Raw genomic sequence first — 18259 nt, forward strand, 5'->3', positions numbered from 1 at the left:
GAAGTTCATGGATGGTAGATTCAGGACAGAGAAAAGGAACAACTTCTTCATTCGATAATCGGAACAAATTGCAGAATTCACTGACAGTGGAAGCAGAGGGGACCACTCACATAAATGGCTTTGAAAGGGAATTAGAAAAATTCATGGAGGAGAGGTCCATCAGTGGCTACTAGCCAAAAGGGCTAAAGGGAACTTCCCTGTCCAGAAGCGGTATCAGGGAATGCCTGGCCTTTATGGCCTATTTGTGGCTCTCCAAGGCAACTAGTTGGCCACCATGTGAAAGAAGATGCTGGGTCACTAGTCTGCTCCACCAGGGCCCCTCTTAGGATCTTTCAGAAGAAATCCGTTGTTGATTAATACAACATTGAAAACATCTTTTCCTGACCTGAACCCAAATTTGTGTGTGATTCAGGTGTGAGAAAACATTTTCTGGGTGCCAAGAAACAAATGATGATCAAAAATAAAGGACTTTACGGAGGAGGGAGGAGGAATCTGTTGCAAATTTTCTCTTTCAATCTGAAAAGTGGATTTAGCAGCCTGGAACTATTTGTTTGCATTTTTAAGCGGCAGCATGGAGCACAATGTGGCTTCGGAAAAGATTAGTCTTCATTTGTCGAAGTAATTGCTGCCTAAAACGATGACATATGGAAGAGCTGACAGGAACTGTGGCAGTGGGGTCGATTTTTGTCACTTGCTTCAAAAATAAATAAATAAAATAAAATAAAACAGAAAACCTCATTTGGTGTTGGCATCTTTTTAAAAAGGAGGGAAGCATATCTGGTGTAAAACTTAGCCGGCCTTCTTATTAATCAATATGTCCTTTTGAAGAGAGCCATGTATGGCATCACGGCTGCAACAGTATTATTAGAAAATGATATAGTGTGCATTAGGATGTATAATTCATATTGCCTTCATTTGCTCAGACCATCGTGAAAATCCATAAATCATTTTCTTGTTCATGTATTGCCTAAGTGCAATTTGTCATTTTGCATTAGGGGGCTGCTTCAGATCATCAGTGCTTTTAATTCACTATTTAGAGTTTAACAAAATATAGCCCAGCCCTGTCTGACAACTGAGACTGTATGAGAATGAAGGGCGCTCGGAGGGAACGTCAACAAACAGAGACAACAGATAAGGAGGGTGCCCTTAGTGGTTAACAGCATTCTTGTACCGCAAGACCTTGTTTATGCATATTAGCAGCAAAGTTGTTAGGAGAGCCAATTTGGTGTAGTGGTTAAGAGCAGCAAGACTCTAATCTGGAGAGCCAGGTTTGATTCCCCACTCCTCCGCTTGAAGCCAAGCTGGGTGGTCTTGGGTCTGTCACAGCTTCTTGGAGCTTTCTCAGCCCCACCCATCTTACCAGGTGATTGTGATGAGGATAATAACAACACACTTTGTTGCTCTGAGTAGGCATTAAGTTGTTCTGAAGGACAGTATATAAATCAGATGCTGTTGTTATTTGTACTCTATGTTACCACAGGAGAATGGACACAATGACAGGGAATTGTGCAATAGCCATTCGCTGATCAAGAAAGCTTAGAAGAATGTAACTCTACTTAGGCTTGCAGATAAGAAATCTACATTTTGTATTATTTTTAACCCATGATTTTAAACCCAGTTTCCTTTCTGCAAAATTTGGGTACAATCAGTGACATCACATAAGAAACAACAAAATTATTTGCATGAAAGTGCGCATACAGTGGGAAGAAATAGGAGGATAAAATTCCTTAAATGTCCAAGGAAAACATGGAATTCCTGCTTTTTCTCCTTGGCAACATATTGACCAACAACTTTTTAGAATCATTACGACCCCCCCCCCCACACACACACAATAACATAGTAGCTGTTACCTATGCTTGGCTGTTAGGCACTAATAAACAAATGTATGTGTATGGGGGGGGGGGATACTGCAATAATGCTACCACTGCATTAATAATCTGTTGAGATGTTTGGAGACACAAGGTTGCTGTACTCCTCACAGGGCCAGCCAGCACAATACTGAAGTACAGTTTTGCTGATCCGGTAGAGCACAAGGCACAAGGCACCTAAGCTCAGCTTCAGCTGAAGGTCAAGCTGGATATGCAGGTTTTTAAAGAGTTGAGTCCAGATTCCCCAGACCCAACTTGAGTTCCCTGCAGCCACACAGCAGCTGTGATGAATGGCTTTTAAAAAACAAAGGAGAGCCCAAATGGCCTCAGAATGCCGCTGAAGGGGAAGGAAGAGCTCCTGCCTCCCCCAACAAGCTGTTTCCCCATATCAAAACGGCATGAGAGGAGGTTTTTCCAGTTTTACTGCTCCATGTGCACAGAATACTCTATGTGGAGCAGCAACAACTGAGCTAGACACGTTTGACGTTGAGTCTCCATCTCTTCACGTGGCAGTCCACCAGGTCAGAGCTGGGAATGAAAGTATATCCCTTTCTAGGAACGGTTTTCCGCACATCAATCTGTGTGATAAAACAGAGTCTGGAATACTCCCAGAAAGATGTAGAGTTTTCACAGCCAGGTTTTGTGCCTGAAACAGGTGACATCAAATGCTGAATCAAAGGTGGTGTCTGTGAGGGGGGAGAGGTAGCTTTGTGACCCTCAATATGGGGCATATCCCATCACTCACCTGATGAAGGATATACCACCTTTCCTCACATGTGAATGTGCGTAGCAGAGCACACAGTGAAGTCCAGTGAGAAGAAATATAATTTAAGATAAGTTTGTATTGTCGAATGCTTTCACGGCCGGAGAACGATGGTTGTTGTGGGTTTTCCGGGCTGTATTGCCGTGGTCTTGGCATTGTAGTTCCTGACGTTTCGCCAGCAGCTGTGGCTGGCATCTTCAGAGGTGGTGCTACACCTCTGAAGATGCCAGCCACAGCTGCTGGCGAAATGTCAGGAACTACAATGCCAAGACCACGGCAATACAGCCCGGAAAACCCACAACAACCATAAGATAAGTTTGTTTAGTGAAAGAAGAGTTTCATTTAAGATCTATTTACAATAATATATACAACAAAGTGAGAGAAACATTCATAACTCTTATACAGGAGAAAGAGTGAAAGTTTCACCAACAGACATTTTACAACTGACACAGACAGAACAGAATCTTCACTCACAGCAGGGAGGGGCTACTTCAGAAGCTACAGACAAACAAACTATACAAAGTATTAAGCCTTTTACTCTGCAAGCACCCTGCACATTCAAATAAGGCCACAGTACTTTATTCCTACATTGTCTTCCCCATCATTTCATCCCCACCTCATGCAATAACTCAAGAGAATGTGTGCAGCTAACCCATCCCCCTGTCTAGAGCTCCCATTAGTCAAGGGGGCCGGTTCACACACCGCTGCTGACTGCTTCATTATCCAATAAGATGATTTGCAACCGAATGCAGTTTATCTTGGTTGAAAGATGCTATATCTAAGGGCCAAGCTACAAGTGACAAATGACACTTGAACGGCAAGTGGATTGAGTGGAGCACAAGTGAACAGGGAGAAATACACTTGCCGTTCAAGTGCCATTCATCACTTGTAGCTTCGCCCTCAGTTAAGGTGAAGCCACATGGATGATAGTTTGAACTGTGGTGGCCTATCAAGGCAGATAATTCATCACTTAATGCTGCAATCATCAACATGCATATATGAGTCAACCTCGACTGCCCCAACAAAGGGGACACCTGCAATGGAACTCCAACTTCAATGTGCACAAAACTACAGACAGTAGGGAAAGTTCAAACGAACCCACCTGGCCTGAATCCCCCTTTCCGGACAGCAGTGAACTCTGTGTCATCCTCAACTCAAGCCGATTGGAATTGCTGGGAGCCACATTAATCCATAGGGGAAAGAAAGCAAACAACTCAATTAGGACCAACTAAAACCTTAAAACAACACTACTTACTCACACTGAATATTAATATATGTTTTAAAAAGACAGCTATGTCGTCGGGCTTGATTAACACAGTGCACTCCTAAACAAAATTACACGCTTCTGTTTATTGAAGTCAATTGGCTTGAAGGGTAAAATTCACATCCAATAGCACCTTATAGACTAATTATATTTCCAGGGTATGAGCTTTTGAGAGTCAGCTCCCTTTGTTGAAAGCTCATTCCTTGGAAATCTAGTTGGTCTTTAAGGTACTGCTGGACCCAAATCTTGTTCTTCTACTACAGGCCAACAGGGATACTCACCTAAATGGCTTTGAAAGGTGTAACTATATTTAGGATTTCACTGTTTGCCTGCAGATTGTAATAGCCTTGAAATGGAGAAGAGGAAGTGTTTTCCTTACTGATTAGGCCAGACTACACTGGGTCTAACCACACAAACATATAAACCAACAATAACTTGAGCTGTTTCCAGTGCTGGATGGAACATGCCAGTCCTTTTTAAGGCAGACAGAAGAACTATTTTTTAAAAGTAGTTTTCCTATTGGCAAACTGGGATGTTAATTACAGGTGGTGCATTATGTAAATAGTGAATAGAAGCCAAATGGATATTGTACTGCCCAAAGATTAGCACTTCTCTCTCTCTCACCAGCAAAGTCGCCTCATTTGCAGGGAAAATGTCCCATGCTTCCAGATCTAGGGCTCCTGATGGCTAACAGAGCAGTGGGCTTTGCAGGATGCAACACTGCTTAGGTTTTTTACACTGTACATTTGGAATCCTCCACAGCAGACATTTCAAGTCACTCTGTTGCCTCAGAGAAAATATCCAAAATCTGCAGTAGGCCAGTGTTATTTCTGGGATATACTAGAACACACAATGTATGAGCAAGACTTCAAGTTCCCCAGAACTCTTCTCCAGGTTGGATGTGCTTGCTTTTAGACCTCATCTGTAAGGATTGGAAATATGTAGGCCTGGTGCATGCAAACATTGGTGCAGCATCCTTCTCCCTACAAAAGTATCCAAGTTTGTTAATTTTAGGTGGGGAATCTTTTTGAATTATTTGTATATTGTTTGCCAATACCTCATTTTGATTAGGCTAGGTGGATTATCAGTAGAGCCATTTAGCTAGCCTAGTCGCTTTCCCTTCGATGCATTTAACATTCCTTATTTTCTCCATCCCCATAGATTTCCCTAAGAGATGCTTTTGTTTCTCTTGTCTCTTCCTCCCCATTGTTTATTGGTTAATTATCTTAGTTGGGCCATCCTTTTACTTCTGAGGATGGCTTTTTATTAGCCCATCTGGATTTCCCATTTTTCCTCAATTTACTTGAGAGGGAAAACGCCTCTCACCAAGCTCCAAGCATGCCACAATATTAAGAGGATTTAGAAACAGATTGCTTTCAAGTAACGTTAAATCACCACAAGCAGTCATTTATCCAGATGTTAACAAACACCCCCTCCCCTTTCTCCTTCCCGAAGGGTACAGAAGACAGAAAGCCCAGTTTCTCTCTCTCCCTGCCCAATCCAGTTTACTTTGTGGAAACTTAGAAACTAGGGGGGGGGGGGATGTTGGTAATACTTTCCCAAAGAAAAAGCAACACCAAATAGCCCTCTAATCAAACAGCAGCAAAAAGTGATCCGGAACTAATAACACCATTAGCTGCTCTCACCTTTCCCCCAGCCCAAATAAAACCACCACACCTTTGGTGCCTGAGGAGTGGAAGAGAGACTGAGATGGCTTTTGCTGGGTTACACTCCCTTGGCATAGTGACATGGTCGGGTTGCCAACTCATTCTTGGGAATTTCCTGGAGATCTGAGTGGAGCCTGGGAGGGGAGTATTTTGGGGAGAGGCCTTAGCAGGCGATGCCATCCTCCAAATCAGCCATTTTCTCCAGGGAAACTGATTTCTGTATTCTGGAGATCAGTTGTAATTCCGGGAGATCTCCAGGCCGCACCTGGAGGCTGGCAACCCTAGTTCACAGCTGCATTCCAGAGGCACTGCAAAGCTTATGCTGCGCCTTTCCATCATGGTCCTTACAACACCTCAGCCATTTGGTCCATGCAATTCCTTTCCCCGTCAAAACGGCCGAGACGGCGGCTTGAGAAAAACTGAAAAAATATCCAGGGAGCGGGAGACGACGCTGCGCTAGAAGCGCCGGGAGAGGAATGGGAGGAGGCGGGGATCCGGCGCCGGGGAGAGGGGCAAACTCTGATACGGGGAACAGGGCAGGCTTCTCGACACACCAGGCGGTTCTGCGAGGACACGAAGCCAGCTTGCCCAGCACAGCCAGAGCGCCGCCTTTGCTTCTTACAAGAGCTCGAGAAATGCGCGACGGAAGAACCGGACCCGCAAAGGGCTCCCGCGCAAGGGCGTTCGGAGAGGCTCATCTCTGCGCCGCCCGCATCCCCAGCCCAGCCTTTCCTCGGAGGAGGGAGGAAATCCCTCCGACAGCAGCCCGAGGAACTCCTAGCGCCGTGCGAGCGCGCACTCGCCTGTGGCGCCTCCTGCCAAGACCTGCTCTGGCCGCTAGGGGGCGCCTGCGGCTTACATTTGACGAAGCCGGCGCGATCAGCTCCCGCTCTCCGCCGGAGAAAACTGAGCGCTTGTGCTTGCGATGGGATCATTCACTACCGGCGGGGGCCTCGGGTCTATGAAAGCCATCGTGGAGAGTCTCGGTGGACGACGGCCTGGAAGGGTCGCCTCCTTCCCCCACTAGGGCCACCCCACGCCAGGAAAGATCACCCCAGCCCCAAGAGGGAAGCAAGGGATGGGCCACGGCCGTAGCGAGGCCAGAGTGGGCCTCCTGGGCTGCCCCTGCCCGACCATCTTGGCCGGGCAGACGCTCCCTCCCCTCCCTCATTTTTGAGGCGCTTTTCTGGGGCCGTTTCCCTCCCCACCTGCCCCGAGTGCTGGACCGTCCTTTTTTGCCAGCCCCCCCCCCTTTATCGAAGCGCCCCCGTGTTTACTGAAAACTTGACAGCATTTGGATTCCCTTTCAAAGGGGATTCTCGCCCAGGCAATCCGTTTTGCCCTCCCCATTGCATTTCGGAGACGCATCAATCAAACCGGCGGAAAGCTTTGAGCATCCTCCCCCGCCCCCCCCCCCGCCCCCGGTTGGCAAAGCTGTGGAAATGCAGGGTTGGGATATGTGCCTTGCGGGATTTTTAAAAAATAAAAACATAAGCAAGGGTTGTTCCGTGATGCGATGGACAGGTTCGGAACCATCAGCATTCAGCGAGCCACAGGTCCTTTCTCCGGCGCCGCTGCGCTCTTCCGCCCCTTTCCAACCAGCGTGTGACGCTGCGGCGGCAGCGGCTGCTCGGGCTCTGCCTGTCCGCCCGTCACTGCGCTGCAGCTGGGAAAGGACCGGCCATTTCCACCCCCTGTCCCCGTTTACTGGCAGCCCCCGGCTTTTCACTGCTCGGAGACGGGACCTAGTTGCGTGAAAAGAGGCGGCGAGCAGGCTGCAAAGAGCGCATAGAAGTCGGAGGCTACGGGTTTGCTCTGCAAAGGCATTCGGCGCTAAAGAGGAGCCCGGCTCTGGGGGGGGGGGGGGTTTAAACTGGTCCAGGGATCTGCTCCAAACCTTGGGGCTTGCAACAGCGGTAGAAATCTCCCTTCCGGAACCCGCGGTGACGCACCATGGGAGCACGAACAAACGACACGGCAGAATGTCTTTGGAGACCGAACGGGCTCCGTGCCAGGGCTTGATGGGATGCGGCTCGGAGCGCCACCTTCCAGGGCACGCCGTTCCACGGTGGCTTTTCATGCCAACCCCCAAACGACTGCCGCGTACAGGGAAGCGACGTGCAGGAGAGGTCTTTGGGAAGGGCGGGGACCCCAACCCGGCTCACCCGCCGGCCGAGGCAACCCGAGCGCCCATCCCTCTCGACCCCCTCCTCGCTGTGCATTTGCCGCCAAATGTCTGGCTGGCGCGACGAGACCGATCCCCAAGGCTGCCATTTAGGAGCCATTGACTGTAGAGTAACCCTGTAGCAGCCCACTTCATTTGTAGTAACAATTTTCAATACGCTCGGCGTGGATTTGAGAGAAAGGTCTGTGTGCGCGCGCCCACGTCCCCAGAGTAGCTACACTTCCGTGGCAACACATCACCGCTGGTCCCCCCCCCCCAACTCCCGAGTCGAGCCACTGAAATGACACCCTCAGCTCCATCCTGTACCGATGGCGGCTTTTCTCTCCGATGCCATCTTTACGAGAGCTTCCATCTGGCAGATTAGGAGAGAGTCGCCTGGAAGGGGGCGAGTGGGGCATGCGTGTGGGTGTGCTTGATGCGATGGCCCAGGAACGGCAGCCCCTTCGAGCATCAGGCAAGGAGGCCGCATCGCTGCTCTGATCTGCTACGCAGAAAGACAACGGCGGGATAAATATGCAAGGAGTCGCCAGGTAGCGTTTCACCAAGCGCTGCCTTCAGTTACTATAGCACAACTCCTCTGTGTAAAGGAGCCTGAAGTCAGCCCATTAGGGCGGGTGAGCCAACAGTAAACACTATACTGGTTGACTCCTAGTGGTCCAATGAATAATGTAACCAGTTTGCTTTTATACTTGCTGGCAGATCCCTTCCTGTATATGTCCAAAAGCAAGCTCCATTAGACTAAATGAACCTTACTTCTTCTGAGTAAATGTGAGTTGGGGGGGGACGGGAGAGGTCATCAACGAATCTGTGGTTATCCACAACCCAGTTAAGCCACTTCACCCCAGTCAGCTTTGGGTGATCTTCAAAACATAAGTATGTTGCTTTCGGTGGACATCAAATCGCACACCCCTTCCCCAAATATTTATTTGCCTGACTTCCGTTTGCCCTGATGCGCCTTTAGCGAAATTGATTACAGGGTAACTGAGAAGCGCAGACAAGTATTCATAACTAGCAAGCCCCCTAAAGCTCCAGATGCAGGGACTGTCTCCTTTGTGCATTTGTGTACGTTTTCCTTTTTTGGGACGACTGGTATCGGAGAAAGGAAAATCAAACCTCGAGGAAAATAAATAAGGAAAATATCTATCTCAAGTTTCCCTTGTTGTGATGAGGTTTTCTTTTTAAAAAAGAACAGGTCCAGAAATAGGCAAAAGACGAAAGGGAAAGCCACTCGCAGGTGGAAATTCCTCCTCCACGGAGCAGCTTGTTTATTAGCGTCATGGTTTGCATTGATGACGAGAAGGTGATCTCCTTGCTCAGTAACTGCAACAGGGGAATAGTAACTTTCCGAGGCAGAGATTCCCCGGCAAGCGCTTGGGGAGTGGCAGGGTTATTCTCTTTGCCATACGCGCGCACTGAGAATACAGCGCCGGGTTCTCCCCGCTCGCTCGCTCTCCCCCCTTCTTCCAGTACTCCGTGACGGAGCCTGCCGGACGTGCAGCATAGCCAATGAGCCACCGCCCTGAGGCTGGAACGAGGAGGCGATTGGTTGGCAGGAGCAGGTCGCTGCGCAAAAACAGACGAGCCGAGCGCTCGGAGCTCAGAAACTGCCAGCAGAGATCAGAGGAGCCTGAGCCAGGACGGAGGAGAGGAAGCAGCAGCAGCAGCGACTAGGGAGTGAATGTGCTTGGAAGCTAGAGAGAGGCGAGGGGGAAGAAGACTGATCCAGACCCTCGTTAGAGCTGGGAGAAGATGAGGGAGCTCAGGGCGAAGGAAGAAATGGCAAGAGAGATTTAAGAACATCTCAGCGCAAGCCCGGGAAATTCAGGGAATCAAAGTTTGGGGCTGCCCCCTGCCCTATTTTCCTATTGGCATCTTTTGGCCGGTTGTCATCTTTTGGACATTTTTGATTTCTTTTTGAAGATCGGCCTTCCCCTCTTTCCATGTTTTTTCTCCCTTCGTCTCAAGAGGGCATGCCCATCGCTTCCTCCTGCAGCCTTCCCCCCTTCTGCTATTACCGGGAAGCCAAACCGAGAACAATCTCGACAGAGAACAGTTCCTTGGGATTTGCCGTTGCTGCCTCCACCGCCTCTCCGGCTGCCGCGGTGCTGCGCCAGGACTCTGGGAATAAATTAAAGCGGGCTCCCGTGTCCATCTAGCCAGCTACCTATTGCCTCTAGCTGGCCATTTCGGGCAAAGATCACCGATGAGGCAAGCGCTCTGCCCGGTGTCTTCTCAGACCCGTCGCGGGTGATTTTTTTAAAGTGGTAATTTATTGATTTTGTTTTCCCAAAGGAAAGCGATGGGGAAGAGAGGAGAAAATGAAGGAAAAGGAGTGACCATAAATTCTTCTTAAAGCCCCCATCCATCTCTGCCCCTCCACCCCTCCCCCGGCTGGCAGCCGCCGTGTTTCTGGGAGGAGGAGGGGGCTTATTGGAGAAGGAGGAAGCGGTGCGTCGAGGAGGGGGGAATCTCTCCCCCCTTTTGGAGATGGTCGTGCCAGTCCTCTTTGCCTTAATCTGGATGGTGGAGGGAGCCCTGGCGCAGCTTCACTACACCGTGCAAGAGGAGCAAGAGCATGGCACTTTCGTGGGGAATATTGCCGAGGACCTGGGCTTGGACATTACAAAACTTTCGGCTCGCCGCTTCCAGACGGTGCCCAATTCGCGGAGCCCTTACCTGGACCTCAATCTGGAGACCGGGGTGCTGTACGTGAGCGAGAAGATCGACCGCGAGCAGATCTGCAAGCAGAACCCGTCATGCCAGCTGCACCTGGAAGTCTTCCTGGAGAACCCGCTGGAGCTCTTCCGCGTGGAGATCGAGGTGCTGGACATTAACGACAACCCTCCCGCCTTCCCAGAGCCCGACCTGACGGTGGAGATCTCGGAGAGCGCCACGCCGGGCACCCGCTTCCCCCTCGAGAGCGCCTTCGATCCGGACGTGGGCACCAACTCGCTGCGCACCTACGAGATCACCCCCAACAGTTACTTCTCGCTGGACGTGCAGACTCAGCCCGACGGCAACCGCTTTGCCGAGCTGGTGCTCTCCAAGCCGCTGGACCGCGAGCAGCAGGCGGTGCACCGCTACGTGCTGACAGCCGTGGACGGCGGGCAGCCGCAGCAGCGCACCGGCACGGCCCTGCTCACTATCCGCGTGCTGGACTCCAACGACAACGTCCCCGCCTTCGAGCAGCCCGTCTACACCGTCTCCCTGCCCGAGAACTCGCCGCCCGGCACGCTGGTGCTGCAGCTCAATGCCAGCGACCCGGATGAGGGCCAGAATGGCGAGATCATCTACTCGTTCAGCAGCCACATCTCGGCCCGCGCCCGGGAGCTCTTCGGCATCTCGCCGCGGACGGGCCGGCTGGAGGTGAGCGGCGAGCTGGACTACGAGGAGAGCAGCGTCTATCAGGTGTACGTGCAAGCCAAGGACCTGGGGCCCAACGCCGTGCCGGCCCACTGCAAGGTTCTGGTGAGGGTGCTGGACGCCAACGACAACGCGCCCGAGATTAGCTTCTCCACCGTCAAGGAGGCGGTGAGCGAGGCAGCGGCGCCCGGCACGGTGGTGGCCCTCTTCAGCGTCTCGGACCGCGACTCAGAGGAGAACGGGCAGGTGCACTGCGAGCTGCTGCAGGGCGAGGCGCCCTTCCGCCTCAAGAGCTCCTTCAAGAACTACTACACCATCGTCACCGAGGGGCCCCTGGACCGCGAGCAGCCCGGCGGCGACGCCTACACGCTGACGGTGGTGGCGCGGGACCTGGGCGAGCCGGCGCTGAGCACCAGCAAGTCCATCCAGGTGCGCGTCAGCGACGTGAACGACAACGCGCCCCGCTTCTCGCAGCCCGTCTACCAGGTGTACGTGAGCGAGAACAACGTGCCGGGCGCCTACATCTACGCCGTCAGCGCCAGTGACCGCGACCAGGGCGCCAACGCGCAGCTGGCCTACTCCATCCTGGAGAGCCAGATCCAGGGCATGTCGGTCTTCACCTACGTCTCCATCAACTCCGAGAACGGCTTCCTCTACGCGCTGCGCTCCTTCGACTACGAGCAGCTCAAGGAGTTCAGCTTCCAGGTGGAGGCCCGCGACGCCGCCGCCGGCGGCCCCGAGGAGGAGGAGGCGCTGGCCGGCAACGCCACTGTCAACATCGTGGTGGTGGACCAGAATGACAACGCGCCCGCCATCGTCAGCCCGCTGCCCGGCCGCAACGGCACGCCGGCCCGGGAGGTGCTGCCCCGCGGCGCCGAGCCGGGCTACCTGGTGACCCGCGTGGCTGCCGTGGACGCCGACGACGGCGAGAACGCGCGCCTGACCTACAGCATCGTGCGCGGCAACGAGGCCAGCCTCTTCCGCATGGACTGGCGCACCGGCGAGCTGCGCACCGCGCGCAAGGTGCCGGCCAAGCGCGACTCGCAGCGGCCCTTCGAGCTGGTCATCGAGGTGCGCGACCACGGGCAGCCGCCGCTCTCCTCCACCGCCGCGCTGCACGTGTTGCTGGTGGACAGCGCGGTGGAGCGGCAGGGGGCGGGCGCGGGCGGCGGCGGCACGGGCGGCGGCGGGGCGCTGGGCCCCGGCGGGGCAGGCGGGCCCGGCGGCGAGCACCGGCCCAGCCGCTCGGGGGCGGGCGGCGGCGGCGGCGAGAGCTCGCTGGACCTGACGCTGATCCTCATCATCGCGCTGGGCTCGGTCTCCTTCGTCTTCCTGCTGGCCATGATCGTGCTGGCCGTGCGCTGCCAGAAGGAGAAGAAGCTCAGCATCTACACGTGCCTGGCCAGCGACTGCTGCCTGAGCTGCTGCTGCTGCTGCCCCTGCTGCAGCCGCCAGGCGCGGGCCCGCAAGAAGAAGCTCAGCAAGTCCGACATCATGCTGGTGCAGAGCGCCAACGTGCCCAGCAACCCGGCCCAGGGGCCCGCCGAGGAGTCGGCCAGCTTCGGCTCCCACCACCACAACCAGAACTACTGCTACCAGGTCTGCCTCACGCCCGAGTCGGCCAAGACCGACCTGATGTTCCTCAAGCCCTGCAGCCCCTCCCGCAGCACCGACGCCGAGCACAACCCCTGCGGGGCCATCGTCACGGGCTACGCTGACCAGCAGCCCGACATTATCTCCAATGGCAGCATACTATCCAGCGAGGTAAGCCGCTCCTCCCGGCCCAAACCCAGTGGGCTTGCCAGCCTCCAGATCTTCCACAAGTGCAGCTGATTTCCCAGGTACAGAGATCAGTTCCCCTGGAGAAAAGAGTTGCTTTGGAGGGTGGACTCTGTATGGTTATCCTTGCTGAAGTCCCTCCCCCAAACCCTTCTGTCCTCAGGCTCTCCACCCAAATCTCCAGGATTTTCCCAAGACACAGTTGGCAACCCTAAAACGAACAGATGCTTTCTTAAGAGCAAGTCCTGATGGCTTCAGTGGGATTCACTTCTGAGCAAGAGCCTTTGTGGCATCACATGTGGTTCTGTAGCTGCTGTTACTCTGTGCTGTAGATCCAGAGGAGTTAGCCGTGTTAGTCTGTAGTAGCAAAATAGCAAAGAGTCCAGTAGCACCTTTAAGACTAACCAACTTTATTGTAGAATACGCTTTCAAGAGCCACATCAGATGCATCTGACGAAGAGAGCTGTGGCTCTCGAAAGCGTGTGCTACAGTAAAGTTGGTTAGTCTTAAAGGTGCTACTGGACTCTTTACTATTTTACTGTGTGGTAGTAACAGGTAGTAGTGGTTGTGGGTTGTAGGACAGTTTACCTGGGATCTTCCTCTACAAATGCTTCCATGTCTGTAACCTGATTGGGCTTCCATTCATTAAGATTATCCTTTGGCTGTGCCCTGTTCTCTCTTTGGTTTGGCTGGGTTTCAGGTGACTTCTGCTGTCACTTGTGCTGCTGCTTCTGCTGCTGCAAGCAGTAGATGAATAGTTAGTGGACTTCTGTCCTGACTCTTTTTAGCATGACTCTTCCCCCCTCCCAGTACCATTCCTCAGTCTGCAGTGCTTTACCTCCTTCCCCTCTGCCATCCTACCTGTCTTTTGCTTCCTCTTGTAGACAGGATCCTCCTGGGCTCAGTTTCAAAATTTTGGTACTGTCAAACAGGGTAGTTTGACAGCACTGCTATTTTCTGAGGCACTTCTGTTTTTTTCTAAACCCACTCCCCCCCCCCCACATACACACTCTTTTGAAGACAGAAGCATTTGTAGACCAGAGACCAGCTCTTGTATTGTTGCAACCAAACACCCACATCCTATGCATCTGAATGAAGCTAACCAAGCGTCTTGCATTTCTAAATCAAAACAACATAGCCCAAGGTTAGGTACTATTATTTGTTTTCTCTTGGGTGGAATCCGTTAACGTATCTGACTATTGTTCCTTCTCAATATTTAATACAGCAAGGCTTTTTAAAAAAATGTATTCACCCAGGAAGCCTGGTTTTATGATTAAGGATGTGAAAGAATTCCCTTGCGGGGTTTATGAATTACCAGGTTGAATTTTTAATTATTTCAAGAATTAAGACTTAATTTATTAACTTTTCACGATTCTGGAAGAGTCTTCTCTATACTGAAGCATGTTTTTTTGGTAAGGAAAGCATTTTAAAAATGTTTTGAAAGCCTGTTAGAGCTTTACACTCTGCCCCCTTTATGCATGTTTTGTATTATCCTGTTGCATAAAGAATTTCTGTGGATCATATAATCTAGACATAACATTCTTCTACTAAAATTTGGTCTGGTGGGTATTAAACTGAGTGTAAGCTCCATTGCTGGGAGGGGAAAAATGGCTTGAGACTTATAAAACCAATTAAGACCTTTTTAATATTAACATTTGTAAGATTTTAAAATATTAGTCTTTTTCTTGAAAGAACGGATGGGGGGACCAGTTGCTGGCATTGATTTTATTATATTCCATCTGTTCATACGTTAATTGAAACACACACGGGAGTCTGGACTGTGAGTCCAGATTTAATGGTAGCTCTTTTTATACTTTCCATCCATGGTGTACATTGTTGTTTAGCATTGGTAAGGAATTTAAATCCAGTCTTCATCTCTGTAGATTAACCTGAGATCCAATTCTATTGGGTCCTTGCTGTGTGAATAAAGAGGAAAAATGTACAAGATGTGCTAGTATTATTTATTCTTATAGATGTTGAATGGCCTAACTCTGAATATACATATTTCCAATATTACATCTGTAAAATACATAAATTGGTTGCCTGCAAACCACACTGGTAGTTCATTTTTTTCTAATTATTTTTCTAGACTAAACACCAGCGTGCAGAGCTCAGTTATCTAGTTGATAGACCACGGCGGGTAAACAGGTAGGACCTCCTCATTCCTGATTTCCTAAATTATGGCCTTGATTTTACACAACCCGAGAGATAGTTCAGCAAGTACGGATAGCAATGTGGTATATATTTACAGCAGATGTAAAATAATAGCTGAGGAATATAAAAATGAATTTGTCCAGACAGAACCATTAAGCAAAATAAATCGACACTGAACGAGCATCTTTGAATTATGGCTTTGGTGAGTCTCACTGAAATTACCTGAAAAAGAGAGCCAAATCTAATTTTGTGCTTGTCTGAAACGTGCTTCAAATACATATGAGTCCCTCTGTGAGAATTGGCAGATAATATTGACTTCTCTGTGGGCAAATTTAGCTTCCCAGCTTAAGCAAATTCAACCAAATTATTTATAACAACTGTGTATAACACAGGCGGTGTAATAATGGCCACTGTCTGTTCCAGTTGGTTTATTAATGTCTGAAACTGCAAGTTTTTTTGTGATGGACAGAAGAAGTGCTGTGAGTGGGAGGCCTGGCTGCATGCAGCACCACATGTGGCCATGGGATGGCAGAAGAATGTTTTATGAGTTCCCTGTTCCTGGGTGTTCAAATACTAAGACTCTTTTTTCAAAATGTTTCTAGTTCTGCATTCCAGGAAGCAGACATAGTAAGCTCTAAGGACAGTGGTCATGGAGACAGTGAGCAAGGAGACAGCGATCATGACGCCACTAATCGAGGTCAATCCTCTGGTAAGTCTGATAAGGGGAAATCTAAATATTTGATCTTTTTAATAAGAGAGGCAGCAAAGGCAATTACAGATAAATAAATAAATAATAAGCAAGAAGTAATGCGATCAAGAGCGTTTATCATCTTATGCACCTATATAACTGAATGGCCATAAAGTGATCCCTTTCATAATGCACAGAATATGCAAGGAAGGGTTGTTTTTTTAAAAACTCTGGCTCGCTGCGTTAATCCTGCATGGTCAGTCTCCTTGCATGTTGTCAGCTGGTGTAGTAAATTTGATGGGTAAAAGTTTGGTTGCTGGCAAAAAGCTCTTCTGCAAAGTTGTGGTAAAAATATCCAAGTTCTTTGCAAGGACTATGGAGTGATGCGTAGGGGTGTACCCATGGGGATGAATGAGTGTCAGATGAGACCGAGTGACAGTTGGCTGATGAATTTGGGGGCGGGGTGCTTATTTGGTTTGAGGCCAGTAGTATCTCTCACAGAACACTGAAAATATGTAACAGGTTTGCTGGATTCTGGTTCTTTTGGTGGCTTGTTATTTCCTCTTGGTGGCTTGTGTGATCTTTGGTTCAGTAACTGTGTAGTCTGTGATTTTGTCCTTTAAGTGCTGCTGAAGGAAAGTGAACAATTTTTGCCCTTGTATTGCTGCTGCTACACTGGATTGAAATAAGTTCTGGCTCTGATGTTTGCTCATTTGAAATGCACCTTGCAGCTCAGCAGGTGCCAGTTCATCATGATCACCAAAGGTCTTGGAATCCATGATCAGTTGTAAATCACCTTTCTCCCTTCTCAGATCCCTAAAAAGCTCCAGGTTTTAAAACAACATCCTAAAAGAATATGGAAAATGATATTCTAGGAAGGCAGACATTTTCCCTCTCTTTTGTATTGTTCTATAGAACACCAGTGACCCGCAAGTGCCTTGAAACATTAACTGGGTGGAGGCAGTTCCAGCCCTTTGCTCTTCTAATATGTTACTGGGGGAAGCCTGGGCACACAAGGGAAAAGTCCATTCAAGGGCTGCTTTATGTTACTGCAAGTCATTAATATGCAGACCTAATGAGACTTGAGGAGAGCCAAGAGCTTCTGAGCTCACTGCTCTTTGCAAGGTTTCATGCTCAGCGAACAGAGTGTCTCTTTTGTGTCTGGGAACCTGACAACAAACCAGCTCTTGCCAGAAGTTTACATTGGAACAACTGCTTCCTTGCTGGTTTTTGCCCTATATTTGGCATATGATTAATTGTGGCCTGCCCAAATCTGTTTTTTGCTTCTCCCTTCCTCCTTAGCCCCAGTTCCTTCGCTCCAAAGTGGAGGCCGCAGTTTGCCTCATCTCCTCCTTTGCCTTATCTCTCGGTCTGCTTTTCTTTTTAGTCGTCTCCCTTATTAAAACGCGTTTTATTGCAGTACTCATCTCCAAGAACATTTCAGTCAGTTTATTCTCTCAACATAATGAACCATAATATCTGAATAGGAGAAAAAAGAATAAACATCTGCACAAGGAGATGGCATAAGCAGAATGTGGGAATAAAATTGTGATGCACATCAAGCAAAAAGCCATTTTATTTTAGAAGCCTCTGGTAATGTTACTATCCTTAGTTTACTTGTTGTTTTTAAAGGCTTATCTAGCATTAGAGCATTTGCGATGTCTTGAAGCTTGGCACCAATTCTTATCTTGGACCAATTACTGGTACTGTTTTACTTCGCTAAATAGGTACCAAGGTCTGAAGGCATACTTTGTTTTCATCTATTGATGTATTGTTTGAAGACCAAATCAAAGGATCTGAATACTTCCATGTAAGCTGATTAAGATCCAGTGAGTTTAAATCTTTGGTCTTTGGTTTATAGGCCTGCCTGTTAATCTGAATTGCAGGTTTCTACGAGTAGAATTGAGAAGAACAGCTTTGCAGCTTGATTAGAATTACCATTTTGAAGTGAAACCATTACTTAAATCGATGACTACAGAACCAGCTTTAATAAATTATTGGTGAGCATTTATGGTGATCATCATGAGTAAGGATTTTGCAGAGGTGGTATTGAAAATATACATTTTTGTGTGCCCTAGCTCCTGTGATCTGTGGGAGACAAATTTGGTAAAAGTAGAACTCTCCCTGTTTTGATGTTGGCCAAGTTTTCCCTGGCGAGGTATATCCCATCAGTCTCACCATCAGACTTGCTCCTTTCTGTTTCTGGATTCTGTAAAAGAGTGTGGGAGCTAACCTTATCTAAACTTCAGAACCTTGGAACAATGTAAAAGATGTAATATGGTAATATGGAAGAATAGAAATAAGGTAATATGGAAGAAATAAGAAATAAAGTAATATGGAAGAGAGTAATATTTCCCCCATTTAAAAGATCATCTCAAAAGCCCTTAAACAGTGGAGTGTGCAAATAGGTTTGCATCCTGACAAGATGTAATCTCAAACATGCATTTATAAACAAAATATTAATAAAACAGATATGAGCTCAAATTATTTACTTAATTTTTCACCTCTCACGTTAATATAACTCTATG

General features: G+C 49.1%; 1 protein-coding gene across 2 annotated transcripts in view; it reads left to right on the forward strand.

The window, feature by feature from the left end:
- Positions 1-10234: 10234 nt before the first annotated feature.
- Positions 10235-18259, forward strand: part of PCDH10 (protocadherin 10) — a 49087-nt gene continuing 41062 nt past the window's right edge. For both annotated transcript variants that reach the window (XM_054990182.1, XM_054990181.1), the window contains exons 1-3: positions 10235-12874; positions 14979-15037; positions 15646-15752. In XM_054990182.1, the coding sequence (XP_054846157.1) occupies positions 10235-12874; positions 14979-15037; positions 15646-15752 (2806 nt within the window). The remainder of the gene's footprint in view (positions 12875-14978; positions 15038-15645; positions 15753-18259) is intronic.

Source organism: Eublepharis macularius, chromosome 10 (assembly GCF_028583425.1).
Source record: "Eublepharis macularius isolate TG4126 chromosome 10, MPM_Emac_v1.0, whole genome shotgun sequence".
Taxonomy (NCBI): domain Eukaryota; kingdom Metazoa; phylum Chordata; class Lepidosauria; order Squamata; family Eublepharidae; genus Eublepharis; species Eublepharis macularius.